At 37.0% G+C, this 22,317-nt stretch overlaps 2 protein-coding genes across 11 annotated transcripts; both read left to right on the top strand.

Moving 5' to 3' along the window:
• The first annotated feature begins 5,151 nt into the window (after positions 1–5,151).
• Positions 5,152–21,169, top strand: LOC121775297 (Fanconi anemia group D2 protein-like). 10 transcript variants are annotated; one of them, XM_042172357.1, is made up of 34 exons: positions 5,152–5,297; positions 5,481–5,940; positions 6,071–6,325; positions 6,428–6,640; positions 6,749–6,880; positions 6,991–7,120; positions 7,196–7,242; positions 7,341–7,442; positions 7,573–7,680; positions 8,214–8,356; positions 8,990–9,084; positions 9,196–9,274; positions 10,057–10,108; positions 10,186–10,266; positions 12,782–12,877; positions 12,970–13,073; positions 13,349–13,820; positions 15,163–15,201; positions 15,819–16,023; positions 16,095–16,234; positions 16,384–16,564; positions 16,656–16,888; positions 16,972–17,067; positions 17,963–18,049; positions 18,123–18,155; positions 18,258–18,392; positions 18,472–18,532; positions 18,766–18,821; positions 18,899–18,955; positions 19,059–19,179; positions 19,272–19,420; positions 20,373–20,421; positions 20,577–20,639; positions 21,133–21,169. In XM_042172357.1, the coding sequence occupies exons 2-31, from the start codon at positions 5,584–5,586 to the stop codon at positions 19,409–19,411; spliced, it is 4,050 nt and encodes a 1,349-aa protein (XP_042028291.1). In that variant the 5' UTR covers positions 5,152–5,297; positions 5,481–5,583; the 3' UTR covers positions 19,412–19,420; positions 20,373–20,421; positions 20,577–20,639; positions 21,133–21,169. The 10 variants fall into 10 exon arrangements, with proteins under 10 accessions (XP_042028291.1, XP_042028299.1, XP_042028298.1 ...); XM_042172361.1 differs by lacking the exon at positions 5,152–5,297 and having other exon boundaries at positions 5,323–5,628; positions 5,720–5,940; XM_042172356.1 differs by lacking the exon at positions 5,152–5,297 and having other exon boundaries at positions 5,323–5,940.
• LOC121774467 (uncharacterized protein At2g34160-like) lies at positions 19,951–21,609 on the top strand. The gene is made up of 5 exons (XM_042171338.1): positions 19,951–20,136; positions 20,373–20,421; positions 20,577–20,639; positions 21,133–21,197; positions 21,508–21,609. Exons 1-5 carry the CDS (start codon positions 19,951–19,953, stop codon positions 21,607–21,609), a joined length of 465 nt encoding a protein of 154 aa, XP_042027272.1.
• Positions 21,610–22,317: the final 708 nt, after the last annotated feature.

Raw genomic sequence — 22,317 nt, 5'->3', positions numbered from 1 at the left:
GGGCCGAGATCTTTCATGTCAAATTCTTTAAACAAATTGATCTTGAGGTTGTTGATTTCTTCTGTGTCATCCCCTGTGATGATCATATCATCGACATAGATGATGAGACAAGTTATCTTATCTCCTCTCTTTTTTGTAAAAAGCGTATGATCAGAAAGACTCTGTTTGAACCCATGCTTGACCATTGCTTGGCAAAATCTTCCAAACCAGATTCTTGGGGACTGCTTCAAGCCGTAAAGAGTTTTCTTTAATCTGCACACTTGCCTGTAACCAAATTCGGTCTCAAATCCAGGTGGAACTGCCATATAGACCTCCTTTTCTTCACCTAATTCTCCATGGAGGAATGCATTTGTCACATCAAATTGATGTAGCGACCAATCCTTACATGCTGCAACTGACAATAATGCCCGGATCGTGTCAAGTTTAGCAACTGGGGAGAAAGTCTCGTCGTAATCAATTCCATACACTTGAGTATATCCTTTGGCCACCAATCGCGCCTTATATCTCTCGATTGATCCATCTGCACGTCTTTTGATGGTGAACACCCATCTACACCCGACTGGTTTCTTCCCTTCTGGTAGACTACATTTTTCCCACGTTCCATTTTTGATCAGGGCATCAATTTCCTTTTTCATGGCTTCTCTCCAATGTTTGTGCTTAACAGCTTCTTGGAAAGACTGAGGAATTTCTTCTTCTTCTTCATATAGGGCAACCTCGAATGCTCTGGCCATCTCTGTGAGGTGTCTTTGAGCTATGTTTGCTATTGAATACGTTGTTTTCCTTCCTTTCCAATCTGGAGAGTATCTTTTGGGAGGGATCCCCCTTGTACTTCTGTGTGGCAGTTCATACCGCTTCTCACTGTCCCCTTTTTGGCCTTCACTGTAAGTGTTAGTGATTTCTAAAGGAACTATGTTGAGTTCAGCAAGATTGTTTACCTCAGGATTCGAAGACGGAGTTGATGGTTGGGTGATGTCTCCAAACTCTGCGGTCTGACTAGTGGATTTTGATAGCTCATTGGCATGGCTTGTTTCCTCGTTTAAGTTGAGTTCTGTGCCAATGATAGGTCTGTTTTCCTTCCCCTCATCTCCCCCTTGCTCGGTTTCCCCTAGTATAGGTTCCGGCTGATGGATTGCGTCCGTTGGGATGTATAGCCAATTTAGTGGGTCGCTAATTGGTCTATGTGGTTGGCTCTCCCCCTGACCGCTAGATTGGCTATAGTAGTATTCTCCCTCAACAAAATCACAGTTCATGGTAGTATACATGTGCTTATTTATAGGGTCATAGCACCGATAACCTTTCTGATTGACCCCATACCCGAGAAAAACACATTTAACGGCACAATGAGAGAATTTGGTACGGTCATGTTTCGGGATGTGGACAAAGACTGTTCAACCAAAGACTTTCGGGTCAAGGGTGAGATAGGTTGGTTTCTGTATGGCTTCATGGTTGATAAAAGTATCGATGGGAGTTTTGAAGTTGAGGATACCTGTTGGAAGACGGTTCATAAGGTACACAGCGGTGGCTATAGCTTCTGGCCAAAAAGATGTGGGGATTTTTGACTCGATGAGGAGAGCCCTGGTGATTTCTAGGATATACCTATTTTTCCGTTCTGCTACCCCATTCTGTTCAGGTGTGTATGCACAAGAAGTTTGATGGATAAGCCCTTTTTCAAGAAAGAAGGATTTCATGTTGGCATTTAAATATTCCCCCCCCATTGTCGGACCGTAAGACTTGGATATTTTGTTTATACTGAGTTTGGACCATGCTGTAGAATTGGGTGAATTTTTCAAAAACCTCAGTCTTATTTTTTAAGAAGTAGACCCAAGTCATACGAGAAAAGTCATCTATAAACAGGAGAAAATAACGGAGACCCTGGCCCCCATTGATTGGGGCAGGACCCCAAACGTCAGAGTGAATCAGAGAAAACGGGGTAGACACTCGAGTATTATTCAGTTTAAAAGAATGACGATGGCTCTTGGCCAAATGACAAGTTTCACAATCAAGAGAGTGCACACTAGAAAACATCTTAGGAAACATTAATTTCAGATATCCTATGGAAGGATGTCCTAACCGATGATGTAAAAGCCAAGCCTTTGTTGTAGTTGCTTCACGGGTTAGTAATGCCGCACTTTGTTGAGCTATCTCATCCACGTAGTACAATCCACTTCGTTCAGTGCCACGCCCAACTATCATCCCCGTCTTGGTATCCTGTAACACGCAAAAACGAGGTTGCATCAGTAATTTACAGTTTAACTCCTTGGTCACCTGACTAACAGATAATAATTTGTGTGAAAAAGTTGGGACAAAGAGGCAGTTAGAGAGCCGGAGAGTTGGAGAAATATTGATAGTGCCTGCCCCCTTGACTCGAGCTAAATCCCCCCCGGCAGTTTGGACATAGGTTTTAGTCGGTTTAGATATTGTGGAGAAGTCATTTGGATCGAAGGAGATCGTGTCAGTAGCCCCACAGTCAAAAATCCATTTGTGCTCCTTTTGTTCGACTGTGGTGGATGAGGTAAAGGCTAAGGCTTTAAAAGGGTTATGACACGGGATATTAGGTTGAAAGACTAGCCCGTCTGATTTGTCGGGGAATTTTTTGGAAATTTTTGGGGCATTTTTAGGATTTTCGGAAGTTTGGGGTTTTGTGGTGGTATTGGGGTTAAATTTGAAAGGTGAGGAAGTAGTGGGGTGATTTCGGGTAGGATTAGATACTCGGGAGTTGGGGGGGAATTTAGGAAACTTCTGGGGGGGCGATTCGAATTTCCGAAATTTGTTAAAATAACCCCCAAATCCCTCAGCCCTAATTTCATACGGCGCCTCAATCATCTTCTCCTCTCCAACTCTCAATTCGGCCTCTGTCGTTCCGTCGGTGCTGGTGACCGTTGACGCCACCGTTGACGCCGGGTTACCTTCCGACCAGACCCGGGCGATTGAGACCGATGCGACGGCTTTTTCATCCCCGCCGTTCCCCGTCGCGACGAAGCTGTGGCGACCCGGACCTGGAAGCTGTCCGCCGCCGTTCCCCACCGTGTTGGCTTGACCGACGTTGCCCGCCGAGCTCTCGGTGTTGGTGGCTCGGTCCCCAACGGTCACCGCCGCTGTTGCTCTGCCTCCTCCACCCCGATTCCGGTTCTGCCTTTTCTTCATGTCTTCCCACCAATCGGGAAATCCGTGGAGGTGGAAGCATGTATCCACCGTGTGTTTCTTCCCACCACAGTGGCTGCAAGTCATTTTGCTCTTGTCGGTTGGAGTCGCAGATCCGGCAGAGAACTTGGGTGGCGGTGGTGGTCGGCTCCGGTTCATCGCTGCTAATCCGGCACCTATTCCAGCTCCTTGTGAATCTCCAAAGAGTTTGTAAACCCGCTCATTAGCCGATTCGCGTCTTACCAATCCGTAAGCGCTTTGTACAGTGGGTAGTGGATCTTTGTTTAAGATTTCCCTCTTTAATGCATCATATCTTTCATCCAACGCCCATAGAAACTGATATAATCTATGCCTTTGAGTGTTGCTGTTGTATTTCTGAATAGATGATGGAGTATCCATCGGATTTGGATCCATTTCGTCGATGGAAATCCAGAGCTTCTGGAACTTATTCCATAAGTTTTCAAGGCTCATATTCCCCTGCTTCATGTTGTACGCTTGCCTGTGCAGATCCGAAACTTGGAACGGATCAGTTCCACTCCCGTATGTAATGGCCAGACCCTCCCATAGGTCTCGGGCCGTTGCGTATTGTGATACTTCGTTGACAAGATTGGCTTCGATGTTGTTTATAATCCAGTTGAAGCAGCAATGATCTCTCTGCTTCCACTTCGGATAACCGGGATCACTAGTTGGGGGAGGGTCGGTAACTCCGTTGATGTGAGACGACAGACCCTTCCCTCCGATTGCGTGTTCCATCAGAGTTGTCCAGAGGGAATAATTGTCGCCATTCAATTTGGTTTGAAGGTGTATCTCCCCCAATGATTCTGGTTGATTTGAGGGTGGAGGGGGCTGTTCTTGAGCTTTTGGTGGTATATTGATTTGCCTAAGGAATTCGGCTAATTGGGCAGCGAATTCCCCTGAGAAATTCATTAATGGTTGGTTGGTGTTTGTAGCTTCTGAGTCAGATCCTGACATGGCTTTATTTCTGATTTTGCAGGTTTAAAATAAAAGGGCCGGGAAAGGTATAAGGCCGGGAAGGGTATAACCGGGACGGTGATGAGAATTTTCTGAGTCCCACACCGTTGCAACCTGCTCTGATACCATGATAGAAATCCATGGGTTCCATCCAAAAACCAATTGGTGATAGGAGGAGGGGCCCATGAGACTTATATACTAGTTTCAGTTTTATCTTGACACCGATGTGGGACAGTTATATGTTATATTTTTAGTTTCAATTGCCAACACCTGTCAAAAAGAAGAGAATAACGGCTAGTACCAAGTTTCCATAACTTGGTAATTGGTATTACAATAAATGAGTGAACTTTCCTAGATACATTTAATTAGTGATAGTTCCTAGTGTAATGGTGGTATTTCCTATGGTTGTAATTCCCCTATAAAAGGGAACATGTGTAACCTATTCAAAACATAACAGAAAAATACAATCAAAACCATTCTTCTATCTTTGCCACCATGTTCTACCTCCAATACAACGCCTCTCTCGATTACCATCTTTAAGATGGTATCAAAGCGGGTCACCGACTGTGGGTCATATTTAACTGACCCAGCAGTATATCTGGGCTGAAACCGAAAAAAAATGACTGACCCAGCAGTATAACTGGGCTGAAAATTTGGGCCAAGTGGTCCCAACCGATCGAAAAAAATTGGACCGATTGTCCAATCGATTAGAAAAAAGTCCAACCCCTCCAAGGTTCACCTTGAAGGGTTTAAGGGAGGGTGTTGGCAATTGAAACTAAAAATATAACATATAACTGTCCCACATCGGTGTCAAGATAAAACTGAAACTAGTATATAAGTCTCATGGGCCCCTCCTCCTATCACCAATTGGTTTTAGGATGGAACCCATGGATTTCTATCATAATTTCCGACGGTTTGTCAACGTTTCCTTTTCCATTCATGCTTTAGGTTGACTAGATTGGAAGAAGACGAAACAAAATTAGGACTATACGTTGTCGTACTACCACTTGAAACCACATAATGTTTGTTAACCTTCAAAATTCATTCAACTCTATTGGAATTGAGACTTACACAGACTAGTTTCTCGGTGATTTGATATTGGATTTGAGAAATTGCACGTATAAATCGTGGATATCAACTTATACAAACAGTACCTACTCAATTTGTTCGATTACAAGTGTTAGGTTGAAACCTGATGCTGTGCATCTCCTATATTTGAACTGCTTTTTCTTTCCACACTCATAGCCAGTATTAAGTTTTAAAGAACATATAGATTTTTTCTCTCTTGATATCACATTTAGTTGTATTTATTCTGCTTATAGTTTTATGAGAAAGTAACTTAACTTGTGTAGCATTTTGTTATGTAGGGTGTTGTTACCTTGTCAGCGCGATGGCTTTGGATCAACAAGAAGTGAGAGCCTAGTTCGAGTGCTGTTATTGGTTAAATCGATCCAGCAAGACCTTTTAGACATGTTGCTTGAGAAGCTTCCTGAATTCTTTGATGTGGACCCTCTTGTTAGTGCTCGTGGCTCATACTCATTGCATCTTGATGAGGATGTAGCAAGGTTGATACTGAATCAGTTGCGATGGCTTGACTTCCTTGTAGACTCCGAGGCTTTCGCTGAGAAACTGTTGCAAGTTTTAACTATTTGCCCCCATCATTTGAAGAAAGAGATCATAGGTTCATTGCCTGAGATTGTAGGTGACCAAAATAACAAAACCCTAGTGAATTCACTTCAGCAAATGCTCCAGGAGGACTCTTCCATTATTGTTCCTGTTCTCGATTCATTTTCCAATCTCAATTTGGATGATCTGTTGCAAGAACAGGTAAATCTGTGAGTTGTGCCTGCTGATAATTTTAGATCGTGTTAGTTTCTTTCCATACTATCATGTTCAAATTCTCTACTTATTGCCCTTTTCTTATGTATTTTGGTCTCTTATTTTTGAACTTCTGAAGGTGATCATGATAGCATTATCCTGCATAAGGACAATTGATACGGAGCACATTCCATACCTACTGAGATTTGTATTGCTTTCTGCAAAGGCATCAAATGCCAGGCGAATAATCTCACAGATACGTGAACAGTTGAAATTTGTTGAAGCACCTCACTTGCCAACATCACAACACAGCAAATCTAAAGAAAAATCTATTGTAGATAATTCTAAAGCTTTGATTCTTGATGCCCTGAGATCTAGTCTGCATTTTAACAATGTGGGTTTTTATATTACATTTGTCAAGTGGAATAGTAATATTTTTTCTTCATCAGGGCAATCTGCATGTATGTTTGTTAATCAAATGGACTGCTCTTTATAGATTCTGTGCATGGAGTTATTGAAAGAACTGAAAAGTTTGGAGGAAGCTCGAGAGCACAAGGTGGTAGATATATGGTTGCTTACTCTTGTATTCATGAATGGCGAGTCCTTGCGGAAGAGTGTTGAAAAACTATTCAAGAAAAAAATTATTGAGGGTTGTCTTCAAGATCATATGTTTGATCAGTGCATTCTCAGTATTAAAGATTTGCCGAAGGTATTGGAACACTAGAACAACAATTCTAAATTGGGCATCTTGGTGGTCCCTTAATTATGTTACTCATCAAAATTCTCACTTGATGATGTTGTTCTTGACATAAACTAGGATTATCTTGCCACATTTTTGTCATTATCTGCATACTTGTTGGCCTGCAAAGAACAACGAGCCCAGGAAGTTGGTGTCCACATTTATATACTTCTGTTTGAAGAATCTAGTGATGCTTTTTCAAGACAAGAAGTGAGTTGAGTTTCAATAGTTTGATTGGCTATTTTTCTCATGAAGCTCGAGACAAAGAGCTCCTTTCTTAATGCTCAGAGTCATAGCCATACTCATTGATAAATTTGTAGGTTCTGGGAGCACTACTAACCCATGTGGGCTCTGGCGTTTGCCATGAGGTTAGCGCTGCTTTAGACACCGTAGTTAAGTTGGCCTCCAGGAAGTCCCAGGAGTTAACTTCGCTTTCTTCTCACCTAACTGGTATGCATGTATGTCTCCTCTTTAGTGGAAATAAAACTTATAAGAATGTTGCTAAACAATTAATTTCTCATCCAGGCATCTTGGATTATTTAGAGGTCTTCAATGTTGAGAGCCTCCACAAGGTATGTTCATTGTATTTCTGCTGGTACGAATCGTACGATAATCCTTCTTAACTGTTTTAATCTTTATAAACTTTTAATTTATAACTTTCATATTGCAGGTTTATGAAATCTTTGTTTGTCTCGCAGTTTCTGGTCAATCTTTCCCACAACCTTATGGATGCTCCATAGCAAATGAAATTCTAATGATTTTGAGGAAACAGGCAATCTAGCATCCTCCTTCTACCAGATTCTAACAGTTATATTAATTGTCATTTATATCTTCTTTATTTTACTAGTACTCCACTTATTTATATTCATGGGGTTCTGTCTTGAAGTCCTTTTATGTTTCAGATCAATAACTCTGATCTGTTGTACAAGAAGATGGGCCTGATAGGAGTACTTAAGATAGTTTCATACATTGCAGATACAAATAACGTCTCTCTTCCGCCTTTATCACATGTAATGTGCTTCTCTAATCCCACACATACTTATTTTATTTTTAAGCTTATGACGTACAAGTGCGATGTAGTCACCACAGTCATCCTGTTCTTGTCATGCGTGTTGATAATCTAACAAGAAACACTAACACTAACAGGGATATGTATATAAAGATGTTCAACTGTTAACTATGTATGATCATATATTCATATCACTACTTTTTTTCTTCTTCCTTTTCTTAAACTAATAAGCTAGAATATATCAATTAGTTGCTCTGTTGATATAGGAACTTCATGAGAAGTGCTTCAGAGGTGTGGTAAAATAAGTTGCTATGCTAAGATTTTATTATAATTTTTAACTTGGGGATGCTTTTGAGGATCTTATTCCAGTAAGTAAGAATACAACCTGAAAGCAGAAGTTCTTTTTTGATCCATATACATCCATCTTTTTCTTTACTTATTGTGGTCTTGTGTCATGATTCTTTCTGCCAGTTCTCTTCACAGATTCTTTTTGATACTGTGTATGATGGACTCATCAATAAAAGTTCTTTGCAGAGGTCAAACTATGAGGAAGCAGTGGAGCTCTTGAAATTGTCTTTAGACTCTTGCAAGCAGCTCCCATTACCATTGATTCTGTTTTATGAAGAACTGGTTACGACGTTGCAAAACAGAAGTCTTCACCCAGCTGTCATGGAATGGTGTGTGGCATTGTAGAGGCTGTTCTTTTGCATCACAATTTATATCAACTTATTTGATACTTTATTCCAACTATTTTAGGTTATTTGATCATGCTTCCGTTATGTGCACCTCATGTTCTGAATTTCTCTCTTAGCTCTTAATGCATAGAACAACCTGATTAGGGTTTCTGTCATCTCATGCCCACAGTAATCTCATGCATTTGGCCTTCAACAAAATCATTCATCAAGTTTAAATATGTATTCTAACCACTTGACATGAACACATTTAAATGATAATTCTCCAATAATTCCATCCAATGTTGTAAGAACAATTGGAGCAACCTACCTTTACCTGGAATTTTTCTTTCTGACATTCACTCCAGGATAAAGTTATGAATTACACTTGTAAGATTAAAAACAGATATGAGAAAATTAAATAGTAAAATCATAGAAAGCAATGCATGAAAAAAATTCATCCATACATTGCTTGTTCTTTTAGTTCCATAAAAAAATTCTGATTTGATTAGATTGTCATTTTGATTTATTTTAGTTTCTCTTACTCTTAGAATGTATAACGGAGCAATTACATTGCTATTACTCTGCTGTATTATTGCTTTTAGCCTTAGCCATAAGTTTGACTATTTTACCTTTTAGGGTTGGAAAACAAGTTTTGGAATTTGAGTCAATTTATCTATCTGATATTGATAGTGGGAACTTAATTGTTCAAGACATGCCTTATGGTTTAGAAGGTAAGAGAGTTCTATTTGCTACATCTTCAAAATGCTAAGCTGGGATCTAATTTTGTGTATAATTAGGTTAACGCTGGATGTTATTTACCGAAGCCTGTTTTCTTGGTGCAGGAGAATTGTGGATGAACCTTGATGGCGATATATCTCCCGTTTGCTTAAACATTGTGCCACTTGTTTCTCCATTGTTTAGGTAATTAGTCGTTTTCTTGTAACTAGTAAGTTGTAATTTTTTGGTTAAGATTTTACTCTCCAACTTTCTTAATGGCATTAAATTTTTAACTTACCTCCTCATTAGGAACTTTAGAGTCAAGTGTGATTCTATGTATTAAGAGTGTACTGGTGGGAAAGGTGTTTGACCATCAATTTTGGGAGAACCGAAGTCCAAGTAGATGTGCATTGGGCAGCATACTAGAGTATTTATAACGGGGATATCATTCAACCGTGGGGTTGATTATGTTATCCTTAGGGGCGTCAGAGGAAACTAGATTTGGCTTTCATGTGTAAAATTGAACGTCTTTAGCAACATAAATCCAACATTTGGTTTACACAACAAGACTGAGTTATCAGCTACTTACTAGAAGAAATCAATTATGGACATTGCTAAATTGCTGAAGCCATGATGCTTGATATGATTATGAGTAGCCTGCATCAAGTGTATCTAGAAAAAGAAAGACTCGGATCGTAATGGATCAATTATCTGTTAGAGGTTTTGGGGATTATAATTGTAATGGATCCTCCACCTTCTTGGTTTTCTGCTCTTTTGGAAAATGTCTGTTCATGACTGTTGTGTGTTAGAAAGAAGACATGCTTTCTCTCTATGATGTTCATTTTTTGTTTTAGCTTATGTGGGTTTTTTCGCTAACATTGATCCGGTATCTTTCCATTAAACTTGAGTCGAATAAGATAATCTTCCTCTGTTCCTGTCAATGACATAGACTGGCCACTGAATTCTGTAACTTTTTTTTGTCCCAGATCCTCTTCACCTTTACAAATTCTCCCTACAAAGTTTGTTTTACTTTCTGTGGTAAGTGTAATTTCTCATCTAAACAGTCCCTTAAACTGAAGGTACAAATGTCTTAGTTTCCAGGCAAAATTTGTCAGGTTGAGAGAATCGCCAACCAAGGATCTCTAGGAGGCATTGATGCTCTTCTTGGTTGCCCCTTTAATCTTCCTTCCTCAAAGGTTGGCTGTAATCTTATGCTAATGGACTTTATTTTGATGAACAGAAATGAATTTTGTTGAAGAATATTTTTGTATCTAGGTTTTCCTTATTAATCTGTTACTATTATTTTAGGAATATATTTAACCTAGCAGAAACCTTAGCTTTCTACTCCCTAAATTTATTCGAGACTCTTTGCTGTGATGGGTGGCAAATCGTGCGTGTTGTGTCGTTATCGTGTCGACACGATAACGACACGACACGATAACAACAAACACGAACACGACCCGTTAAGAAAACTCCAAACACGAACACGAACACGACCCGCTACCCTCAGACACGAACACAACACGAACCAATTCAGGTCAACACGACACGATAACAACATATATATGACACGACACAATAATGACACTATAATAATATTATTATAATATATTAATATTATTTCTTATATTAAATTTTAAAATTTTAAAATTTTAATATAAAAAAAAAACAATAATATTATAATATATTAATATTATTTCATAACGTGTAACACGAACACGACATGAAGTTTTCGTGTCGACACGATAAGGACACAAACCCAATAAGCTTTGACACATACCCATTAATTTCGTGCGGGTTCGTGTCGTGTTATCTTGTCGTGCCAAAAATTACCTGCCCTAGCTGTGAATAATACAGTTTCTTCTTTTCTCCTGTATGTCTCTATACTTTACTGCATCACATGATACATGTCAACTTCTTGTCACTTCAATTCCATGAATTATGTCAACAATATTAGGGGCTTCTTGAGGCCATGGCATCAGTCTAGGCCTAGTGTCACTCTGCAGTATTCAATGTAGAACATATGATTGCAAAGTCAGTATGCTATTTTTCTTGGTTGTGTAAGGTTTTAACCTGTTTGGAAAATCTCCCGCAGTTATGCTTTGCAATCATGCATAAAGGAAATACCTTTTTGTTTCCTCATATTACAATACCACACTTCTTAATTTCTTCTGCACCATTTATAACATGTAAATGCAAAAATGTACTCCCTCCGTCCCAGTGTTGTTAAAATCGCGCCCCGAGAGCGCTTGGGTCGCGGGTCGCAAGGGTCGAGACCGACGTCGCCCCATTGTGGGTGGGTGGGTCGAGATTCAGGGGTCGCCGTCGGGGCGGCTGAGGCGGCTGGGTCGAGCGGCTGGGGCGAGCGGCTGGGTCGAGCGGCTGGGGCGAGCGACTGGAAGAAGAAGATCCTCGGCCATGGCTGCTCAGAAATGGGTCTGTGACTCTGTGAGAATGAAGAGAGAAGAAGGGATGGGAATGAAGAGAGAAGAAGGGGGGTTTACCGAGACAAGAAATTTTAAAAGTAAAGTAGGCAGAAGCTATAGCTAGGGCTTCTAGGACCTATAAAAGTTAATAATCATTTTCTTCCACCTTCATTTTTTAATATTAGTATTAATATTGGTTGTCAAGATTCTCTATTCTTTAAATATGATTAGTTCCTATTTAAATAAAAAATACCTTTAATTACCAATCAAAATTACATTCAAATCTAATTAAATATATTGTGATGTTCTAATTAAATTAAATATATGTTCATTTTTATTTAACTATATAACTAATTTCTTAGAGAATTGCAGCTGCGCTTTATCTATTTGTTTAATTTAAAATTGCATTTTATAAATTACTATATTAATTTGAGAATTATAATTAAATTTATTAATTTTGCATCTAAATAGTTATAAATTTAGGTTTTAATTTGTAATTTATGATTTTTTGAATATGAGTGGAGATTTATTGATTTTCATTATTTATTATTATTATTATTATTATTATTATTATTATTATTATTATTATTGTTATCTAAAGTCTCTAAAAGATATTAATTTAAGACAATTGTTTCAATTATTTATTGTGTTATGACTTATGAATTGTTTTGATATTTTGATCATTTCTATTTTCCATTTTATCTATATTCACATGAATTGCATCTACATTTATATTATTTGATATATTATAAACATTAGAGCAATATATTTATTTTATTTAATATTAAAAGGCAAAAAAATTAACCTAGCTTTGTGGGTCTCTCGACCCCGTCGACTCGTCGACCCGCGACCCGAATTTTCACCTCATCGACCCGATGCGCCCCGCGACCCTAACAACACTGCTCCGTCCCAAGGAAGAAGACCCCTTCCTTGGACGGCATGAGAATTTATGCAACTTTATTTTGTGTGTGAAGTGGAGAGAGTAAAGTAAGAGAGAGGGAATAAAGTAGAGAGAAAGGTGTTCCATTTTTAATAATGGGTCATCTTAGTTGGGACAAAACAAAAATGAAAGTGGGTCATCTTTAATGGGACGGAGAGAGTATATACTATGAGTTCCATAACTTGCATAAATTTGGTATATCCTAAAATTCATAAACCTTCCATTTTCTATGCCTGTATAACCTTGCCTTCAATCTTCATAAGCTGTGAGCTAAGGATTAATATGGTGGTCACTACTTCTACTCCAAACTATATTCTGATGTTATTATGGTCTTGTCTGCTGCAGCTGTTATCTGGAATTTTATGGCAGCCTTTGACAGTGAAACAAAAGCAGATTTGTATTCTCTCTCTTTATTATGCTGCTAACTGGATAAGGGAATTGGTAAATAAGCAATTCATCAGTGAAATTTGGTTTCTAAATTGATTATTTATTTCTGTTAAACTGCATTTCCTACCAATTCCATTTTGGTGCAGTTAAATGTGTTTTCCACCCAAGTTGGCAACGAATGTGAGACAATAAGCCAAGCAACGAAGGAAGACATAGTACTTAAGCTATTAAAGCGCTTGAGAAACCTAGTGTATGTTCTTGTAACCTTTTCAAAGGCATACCCTGCAAAACATCTAGCTAGAATTTTCATACAACTTAATAAAACTTGCATGTAAACTTAAAAATGCTTTAGGATATGACCGTGACTGAGGTGGGAAGAGGCCTCCCCCCTGTTACAGTATAACATCTATATGGCAGATGAAATTCATCTTCTATGAATGAACCTTGAGTTGCTACTTACAAATGATGTCATATTGCTAATTACAACATGGTTATTGACTGTCTGACTATGCTTTGATGGTGCAGATTTATCGAATATTTATTGGACAATTTTCTCAAACAACACCCAATACTTCTTCCTGATTTCTGTCCTCACTCGGATTTGTCCCCTGTTGTTGAGTTTGACTCTGTGGGTGACTTGGAAAAGATTAGCCAGCATCTCAAAGGGGGTGAAATTTTGTCCCGAAATCAAAAGAAACACAAAGGAAAGTCCTTGACACCATCAGCCAGTTCAAATGCTGAGGAAAAACTCAAGCAGCCAACATTAGTTGATGTATGGAGGAAAGCAAGGAGCATACCGAGCCAAGGAACTCCGGATGAGGATGCATCCGTGGCGTCCTTGAAGACCAAACAATCTGCATCTGAGGAAAGTCATGCTGAAAAATCTAATATGCCTCTAGATATTGAAATATCTGCACCATTGAAGTGTTTAGATGCACAAAAGCACAAATTCAGGCCACTTCCAGTTGATTGCCTTTCCATACTTGCATGTCCTGAGGTTCGTTTATGTCTTGCCTACTTTGAAGTCTTATATATGATATTTTCTGCTTTAGATTGCATCTGAGTATGTTAGGAAGTGCGTATGAAGGTAATTGAAAGATTTTAATCTTTTGATCATTGATTGTTTGCTATCAACTTCTTATGTCCTTCTCTCATTAGGATGCTCAGTTTCAAAGATAAGATTTCACGTAGATTTTTTGTGGATAGTATTATTTTCTCTTAGTAGCAGCATATTATACTCTGCATGCAAGCTAATATGACGTTGATTACAGTTATCATCCCAATGGAAATTCTCATGCCTGTTTTGAAATGCCACTTAGTTATGATACACTTAAACATGGTACACATTGAGACTAAAACAGCATTATATGAATTACAATCTTCTCATGATATCTGTATGCTATTCGAGTTCTAACTTGTTTTTCCTATCGAACTAAGCAAGTGACCACCGTAATTTCAGATGAAGGTAAAATGATGCAGAACCTTTTTTTCTTTCTTTAACCTCCCCTCACATGGTACTTCAAATATCTGTACATGTGGTGCTCTGAGGAAATCGAAATCTCATTGCCCTTGACCAGAATACCTAAAAGCTGCTGCAGTTCCAAAACATATTTGATAGATTACTTGCCATTGATACTATCTGAGCTGACCCATTCTATCCGTCGCCCCTTTAATTCATATTCTAACACTTGTTTCACCACGCATTAATCCATATGAAAGAAACTGTGTCCTTATATCTTCCAACATAGGTTAAAGTTTTAAAATTCCTTCTGAAGCTTTTAGTTAACTGTGTGCTTTGGCCATCATTTGTACTATGTAAAAAATGTCATCTCTTAAGGTGCTATCAGGTTATTGCCAGTTTGTAACCTTGGGTTGTGGTAAGTTGCCAAGAGTTTCATATTTTTCTGATCGCATCATGTTCTTTTTTTTCTTCCTTTCTGTTTTCTGCTTTTGATTTTATCATACTGGGTGGTATATATCCCTTTGCTAGATCCTCACATTACATCCATTATGTGATATTAATCTGCAATTCCTGTAGGTTATCTGGGAAATTGGTTTTATTGGGTACATGGTTGTTGGCGTCAATTGATCAGATCATATGGTCACAATTTTATTATATTTCCACCATCCTTGACTTTTTGCTTTCTGGATTATCTTTTTTTTCACGAGATTAAAATGTTGCTACACATGTTTGCCATAATATTGAAGGAATAGAACAGATATATTTTAGCTGCATGTCCTCAAGTTATTTTGTTCCTTGACAGTTGGCACTGGTAGGTAGACTTCAATGAATATGTGTTTCTTCTAATGCTTATTCTTCTTTTCTTGCTTTTATGTAGAATAATCAAAGTTCATGCTGTGCAGACCCATCTGCTGAGGTATCTCTCTTTCTACACAGTACACATACACATGGTGCACACCTTTCATGGGATCATCTTGGCACATATGAATTACATTTGCATAAGCAAGTGCACACTATAGTGGACAAGGATATTTAAGAATATTAAGGATGTTAAAACTTCTATACACTAGTAGCTCTAAAGTAAATGATTTATCAGAGGATACTGTTATTTGCATTGGCAAATGGGGCAAACCATCTGTTTTCCTTTCTTGAATTATTAATATAAAGCCGGGGTTAGTCTAATCGACCACCAAACAAGGGTTTTTCATTTAAAAACCCCCACTAAATTGTTACAGGAGGACTATTCATATTGGAATTTGGAATGTGTTCAGACCCACGTATTACTCTTGTGATCTTGCTTTTTATATCAAGAAGCAAGCACCAGATTCATGTAAAGTTGGAAGACGGTGTTTTGTAATGCCTTATCCTGAAAGAATCGTTCAAATATACAAAATCATAGTACTATAATTAATCAATTGAGCATATAAGAAGGGCTACCGTAATTTCAGTTTGCAACTTCAGATCCTGATTCTAACCTTAATGGCTCTTAAATGTGTTTCTAATATCTGTCACTTGACTGTTGCATGATTTTAGCTGCCACTACATCTCTATCTCCTGCGTGATCTTCACAAAAAGCTGGATCTCTTAAGTCCCACAAGAAAACAAACTTTAGCAAGAAGCTTCAGTGCTCCATCTGGGTTTATGGGAATGAAATTGACTGAATTCTTCAGCAGGATACGATCTTTATTTCTGTACCTTAGGAGAAACTTTGATCGGGCGGTACACATTCTTGGAGAAGGTTAGCAACACAAATTTGTTAGCTAGTATGGCAACTTTAGAGTTATCATGTCTGACATAATAAAGCTGTAGGTGCTGAAATATGTCAAGAACACTGGATAACTCAGTCTAGTTTGGCTGCAAATCCCGAGATAGTAAATACATGTGTTTCAGCATCACCTATTCTGACTTCTGTATCAGTTTTTAAAGAGACAGTTCTCTGCTTTGGGAAGGTGATACAGTCTTTGAATAGTTTGAATATAGATTGTTTTGCCTTTTGATTTTGTTGTACTATTAGTTCGGAGGGCGGAGCTGCATACAATTTTCCATTTTCCAAATAATAATTGATGGTACTCTTGTTTTTTTTAATAAAAACATGCAGATGCTTAATCTGCCGGATCTTCTGAAGGAGAATTCTACCCTATTAGATCTTCTTAAAGCCTTCCAGCCAACAGAAATATCTGAGTGTTTATTCCAAGGAATGCAACTGATTCCTTCACCTGGGAGTATGGACTATTTATATTCTGGTGCTTATTTTTTTCTTGAAAGTGTCTTTGATGTGGGTAAGTTTTTTAGTTTCACTCGTCTCTTCAATTTTAAACCAAAACACAGAAAAAAAATTGATATCTGTTTACTGAACTATTTCTCTTGCAGCAATAAACTTTTCATTTACACTGGCTTCAGAAGTCTTGTTGACTTTAGAATCCATGGTTACATCCATGCACACATTCCTTACTAAATGTCTGAGTGAAAATGGAAAGGATCCTCACACAAGATTTAGCAAGGAAATCATTCCTTTTTTTCGCAACAAACTTGGGAGTTATGCACATAAGCTCTTGACGCACAAGTGTGATAGGGATGATGTTGGCGGTAGTTTAAAAACCAAAGTGAGTATTCACTAGTCACTACTGCAATCTCACTAAGTCCTACAAGTTCCAAATAGTGATGCTAATTGTACTTGTCATTGCAGGGGGAAATGATCCAAAAGATTCTACGGCTTTATTTGGGTAACTGCCAGTCAGCTTCTGATACACTAAACGATCTTGCCTCCTCCATTTTTCCTCAGGTGCACTGATCCTCTCGCGAGGCTTTACAGAGTCTGCAATTAAATAATAATATTCAGAAGTATTTATTATCAATTGAAATGGTCCATGATGGCTTTTTTTTCTCTTTCAAATAAATCTAATAAGAGCCTATATACCGATACATTCTTGTTTCAATTAACTGTGTGACTGTATGCCACATTGCAAACACACTAAATAAAGGCACGGTGTTTAGATTGTAAAAGGTTACATTATCAGCAATAGCAGCTTTGATGTATCGACAATTGATGAGTTTCAATGTCTTAGGGTTTCTGAATGTATAGAAGCTTTAATTTTGCTTAACTTATTATAATTGGTTGTTTGGTTTATGCATGGCAAAATGTACTGAGTTGAAATTCTATTCTGACTTGAGGATTCCTTGCTCATCTTAAGATACTTACTCACAAATTTCCTGTGGGTCAAAAACATATTAAATGATCACTACTTTACTCCCAAAAACTACAATCTGCTGTAGTTTAGTAACAATGTCATCAGAATGTTGTATAAAGTATAATGGACCAATTATTTGGCCAAAAGTACTTTGATGGATTTATACACACTGTGAATACATGTTCTCCAGTGACTTAGATTAGAGAAATGATATGCAATAGCAGCAATTGGAACCATGTGATGAAGTTTCTATTGAAGTAAATGAGAATGGTATTTATGTGCTTCATTCTCCTCCAAGAACATCCAACACATTCAAATCATTACTACTTCCTATTGTGCTACACTTTTTACTAGCCTGCTGTTCAAGCCTTTATATTGATTTATTAGGATCTTCTGCCATATAGTTCTTGAGCTTTGAATTGAAAATAGAATGCCATTAATCCAAATGACTATATTGGCCTAAGATGAATTTGATCTTAATTGTATTAGGATTTGCCCTCCGCAAACACAATGGAGGATGGCAGTACATTTCCTAGCCTTTGCCCAGCGACAATGAGTGTCTGGTACCGAGTAATGGTGAGCTGCTCCCTATTTTCTTTGTGGCTGAGAAATATCAAATAATTGAGATACTGATGTCATTATCTTGCAGCATGAAGAGAACATATCTGCACTCAACAATTTGGTGAGTAGTTGGTGGTTCTGTGTTACTCAGTGAAGAATGAATTTGGTACCCACTGCCATATGGATTGAGAAACAAATTGTTATTCATGCGTTTTCTGCTTAGGTTAAGGAAATTTCTCAGTTAGAGAAATCAAGAGGTGGTGCTAAAGTGGAAGATATACAGAGGCTTCTGAACAAAATATTGCAGTCTGTTAATGTGGTTGTAACACTGGTTAACATGTGCAGGAATAATGACAAGGTGGTATCCTAAATATTTTTAAGACTAATATCTTTAACTATCAGCAATTGAATATTTACATGATAAGTTGATAAATTAGGTGAGCATTCATGCAGTGGCTGTCAAGTATGGAGGGAAGTTCATCGATACCTTTCTGAAAGGTAAACATAATTTGTCATTAAATGTGATCTCTTGACTAGAAACTACAGACCAATGGAACAGAACACTGGACTGTCATTTTGATAATAAATTGAGTTTGTTCCTGCATACATGCCATTTTGTTCATGATAAGTGATACTGGACATTTTGTTTGCCTCAATAACATATCCAGAGGGAGGTATTTGTAATTGTTCTGTCATTGTTTTCTTGTATTCCTAAATCGAGCTCTCTCCAGTTTTTGACTTCTTAGAGGCTCGGTTTCAGATGCACAAGGACCTCATACTTTCCCTGGTGAGAAACTTTTAGTAGTCTTCTTAATTAGAACCGTTTTGAAATGTCTACACTAACAAGTTTTTGGCATTCTCCAGATTAAAGAGCTTCAGAAAGCAACAAAAACCATACAAACACTATGCTCTGAAGCGAAGGTTATTTTCTTAAGTTCTCTTATTGTAGGATTGCAGTGACTTTTTTCTAACTAATAGCTGTACTATCGAGGAACCCTTAACATAAAATTATTTCTCCGTGAAGGGATCAAAACAAACTGCTATAACTGGAAAAATTCCTATGACAAAGAGAGCTATGGAACGATTTTTATTTCACGTCAAAGCCCTTCTTTGCAAAACTCCAAGTGGATGCTCATTCTGGATGGGTACTACACTAAGCTTCTTGTGTGTGATTGGATCATGTGTGTGCTAGCATCGATAATTTAATCATTTTGTCATGGTCCTGAAAAATTTTTAGGCAATCTAAAGCATAAGGACTTGATGGGACAAGTAGTTAGCTCGCAAGCATACTTGGATGATCAGAGTGATGAAACTAATGAAAATCTGGCTGAGGCCATCGCTGAGGACCAACCGATGAATGATGTCAGTCCTGAATGATAGTAACAGGTATAAATCATTTAGTGTGAAGTTATTTTAAAGCAATTGGAAAATTAATTACATTTTCATTTGCTTTGAATAAAATATAAATACATAAAGAAAATACGTTTGTGATTATTTTCTTAAAAAAACAATGCCTTATTGTCCAAGAATACAGACGTTGACAGGCTAGAAAATTGGAGAGAAATAGTAATAGCATTTTGCTCAGTTTCTTTATATGTTGATCAAAATGATTGACAACATATATGAATTTGGTGGACTAAGGAAATCAATGTCCTAACAATATGGAGATCCAATATTTAATTTTAACTTCCCATAATTTAAATGAACCACATAATTAAATTGGGTTTGTGGTTACATGGTCAAGATGTCTGATTGGGTCAAAATGCTAAGTAACAGCTCCACCAGTTATTCAAACAAATTCTCCTCTATACATAGACACACACAGTTAACCAAATTCAAGTGGACAAAAAGAGAAATTTAGAAACTGCAAAAATTGGAGCACAGAGGAAATATTGGAATTTGTGAATTGAAGGAAAATGACAATTGAAGGAGAAACTGCTGTTATCAAACAAGCAACCAATGCCAATGAAAATGTCATTGCAAATGCCAGTACCAATGTCAATCTCAATGGCAATGGCAATGGCAATGAAAATCTCAAGAAAAATAGAATTCAGGTGTCCAATACCAAAAAACCACTATTCTTCTATGTCAATCTTGCTAAGGTTACCTATACCTCTCTCTCTCTACATATATACATAAGTGTGTGTTTGTCCTAATTATTATAAATGCAGTTCAGTTATAGTGGATGGTGTGGTGCATTAATGAAAAAAAACAAATGATAATATAAGTAAAGTAATTTCTTTATTTGAAATTTTGTTTTATTTGAAAGAGTTAAATTTTAAACGAGTGTGTTTGTGTGTGTTTTCATTTTCTTTATTTTTTCTTTCTCCTTATGCAGAGGTACCTACAACAGCATAAAGAGATTGAGCTTTCAGCCTTGGGCATGGGTAAACTAATTACCTAAACTTAGTGTACTACAAATCTACAATACTTCAAACCAAGCTTTCTTACAAAGGAACCTATATTTTTCATTATTTTTCCCAAATATTTATATATTCAATTTAATTGTGCTGACAACGAGTTTATATTTTTTTTATTACAGCCATCACAACAGTTGTGACGATATCTGAGATTCTAAAAAATAATGGATTTGTTAACGAGAAGAGTAAGTTATGGCTAAATAGCATTTAACACTTTAACGCTTATTGCTTTTTATTTTTCTATTCTAATGTAAGCATATTAGCATATAGTAAAATATAGCCATCACAATTTTACTCTATTGACCAAACTCTGCAGTTTTTGCCTGGTTGGATATCTCTCCTTAGTAAATACCAAAAAAAGTACAAGATGTGATTAGATTTCCATATCTTTTGTTAAGTGAGATAAAGGAGATAAAACGTGAAACGTTACAATATTTTTATTTCATGTGTAATGTCCATTAAACTTGTCAACGAGTCTGATTCCAGTCAGTACATTATTATAAACTTATTTAAAATGTTAGATCTTGATTTGTTAATATGTTTATGTTATGACAAAATGTAAAAAATTGAAATCTTCGAGCATAAAATGGTACTATATGTTGTTTATTTATTTTGTGAAATGACTAAATATAAAGAGTTGCATTAATATGGTTGTTGGTGTTGTTTCAATATTTTTAGGTATCTTGACCTCAACGGTTGGAACAAAGGATGTAGCTAAGGGTCGCACTGTTCAGAAAGCTAGGGTATGTATTAATTGATGGATATATTAAATATATTTTTTAAATTACATCATTTTAAAATATTACTCCTAATTATTTAATTGATAGTTAAGCACTAATTAAACTTCAACAAAAAATATTAGTACTGATTACTTCACTTCGTTTTTCAAATGTCTCATAATTTGGAAGTGATTTCATGACATCTTTCCTACTTCGATAATCATATTTAATAATTTTATTAATAATTGTAATAAAATAAAAAATAATATTGATTAAATCAAACAATGTAGTTATGTTAGAATTGATTTGAAATTATAATAAATTCATTTTACAGATCGAAATTGTGCTGGAGAAGTCTGAGAAGTTCGATAGCCTAATGAGTGCGTCACAAAATGCAAACGCAAATGGAAATGGAAAAGTTGAAAACAAGCAGTGAGAGTGAGGAGATGGAGCCCTGTTTTTGTAGTCTATTTTATATTTATTGCAATTCTTGTATTGTATCTCAAACTAAACATATTTTCATTTAATTCATATTTTAGTAGTTGCCATTATATAAGTTTCTATGTGAAGTAAAACAAAGCTGGGGCCATGTTGTATTTATATCTCATATTGTATAAATCAACTTAGTTCAGTTCAGAATTGTATTCATTTGTTGTTTGGATTTATCACTTTCCAAATCAAAGTGTGCTAATTTTTCAGAGACGAACCATATTGACTGCAAACTTTAGTTTCGAATGTGATTATAATTCATTTTAGAAATTCAATTTTTTCTTCTAGATGTTTTTGATTCAAACAGTTGTAGTCTAGGATACCTATAACAAGAACTGTGGAAAGATGAATCGAAGCTACAAGCAGTTTTTGGACCTAATAGCTGTTGCTTCGATTCATCCCTCCCCTATACTGCATCTGCAACTAGAAGTTTTTGGACCTAACAATTTTTCGATCCATTATGGAATGATGCTTTCTCTTCTGGCAATCTCATCTCTTTCAAGCGAATCATTCTATGAAAAATTTGAGATGATTTAAGGGAATAGCATTGAGTAATTATATCGAGCAAGTATAACAATTAGTAGTAGCATTTATGAATAGAAAAAAATGTCTAAATTAATGTATTCAATTAGTAGTGTGTGTTTATTCTCAAGTT

The sequence above is a fragment of the Salvia splendens genome, chromosome 17 (assembly GCF_004379255.2).
Source record: "Salvia splendens isolate huo1 chromosome 17, SspV2, whole genome shotgun sequence".
NCBI lineage: Eukaryota > Viridiplantae > Streptophyta > Magnoliopsida > Lamiales > Lamiaceae > Salvia > Salvia splendens.
The sequence above is the reverse complement of the archived record's forward strand: the minus strand, read 5'-3'. Positions and strand labels throughout refer to the sequence as shown.

Coding starts and splice junctions, on each gene's coding strand:
- LOC121775297 (XM_042172357.1), top strand. CDS start 5,584: ATGTTGCTTGAGAAGCTTCCTGAATTCTTTGATGTGGACCCTCTTGTT. Junction 6,881..6,990: donor ATGCTTTTTCAAGACAAGAA/GTGAGTTGAGTT, acceptor ATAAATTTGTAG/GTTCTGGGAGCACTACTAAC. Junction 19,180..19,271: donor TGGATGCTCATTCTGGATGG/GTACTACACTAA, acceptor AAAAATTTTTAG/GCAATCTAAAGCATAAGGAC.
- LOC121774467 (XM_042171338.1), top strand. CDS start 19,951: ATGACAATTGAAGGAGAAACTGCTGTTATCAAACAAGCAACCAATGCC. Junction 20,137..20,372: donor TCTATGTCAATCTTGCTAAG/GTTACCTATACC, acceptor CTCCTTATGCAG/AGGTACCTACAACAGCATAA. Junction 20,422..20,576: donor GCTTTCAGCCTTGGGCATGG/GTAAACTAATTA, acceptor TTTTTATTACAG/CCATCACAACAGTTGTGACG.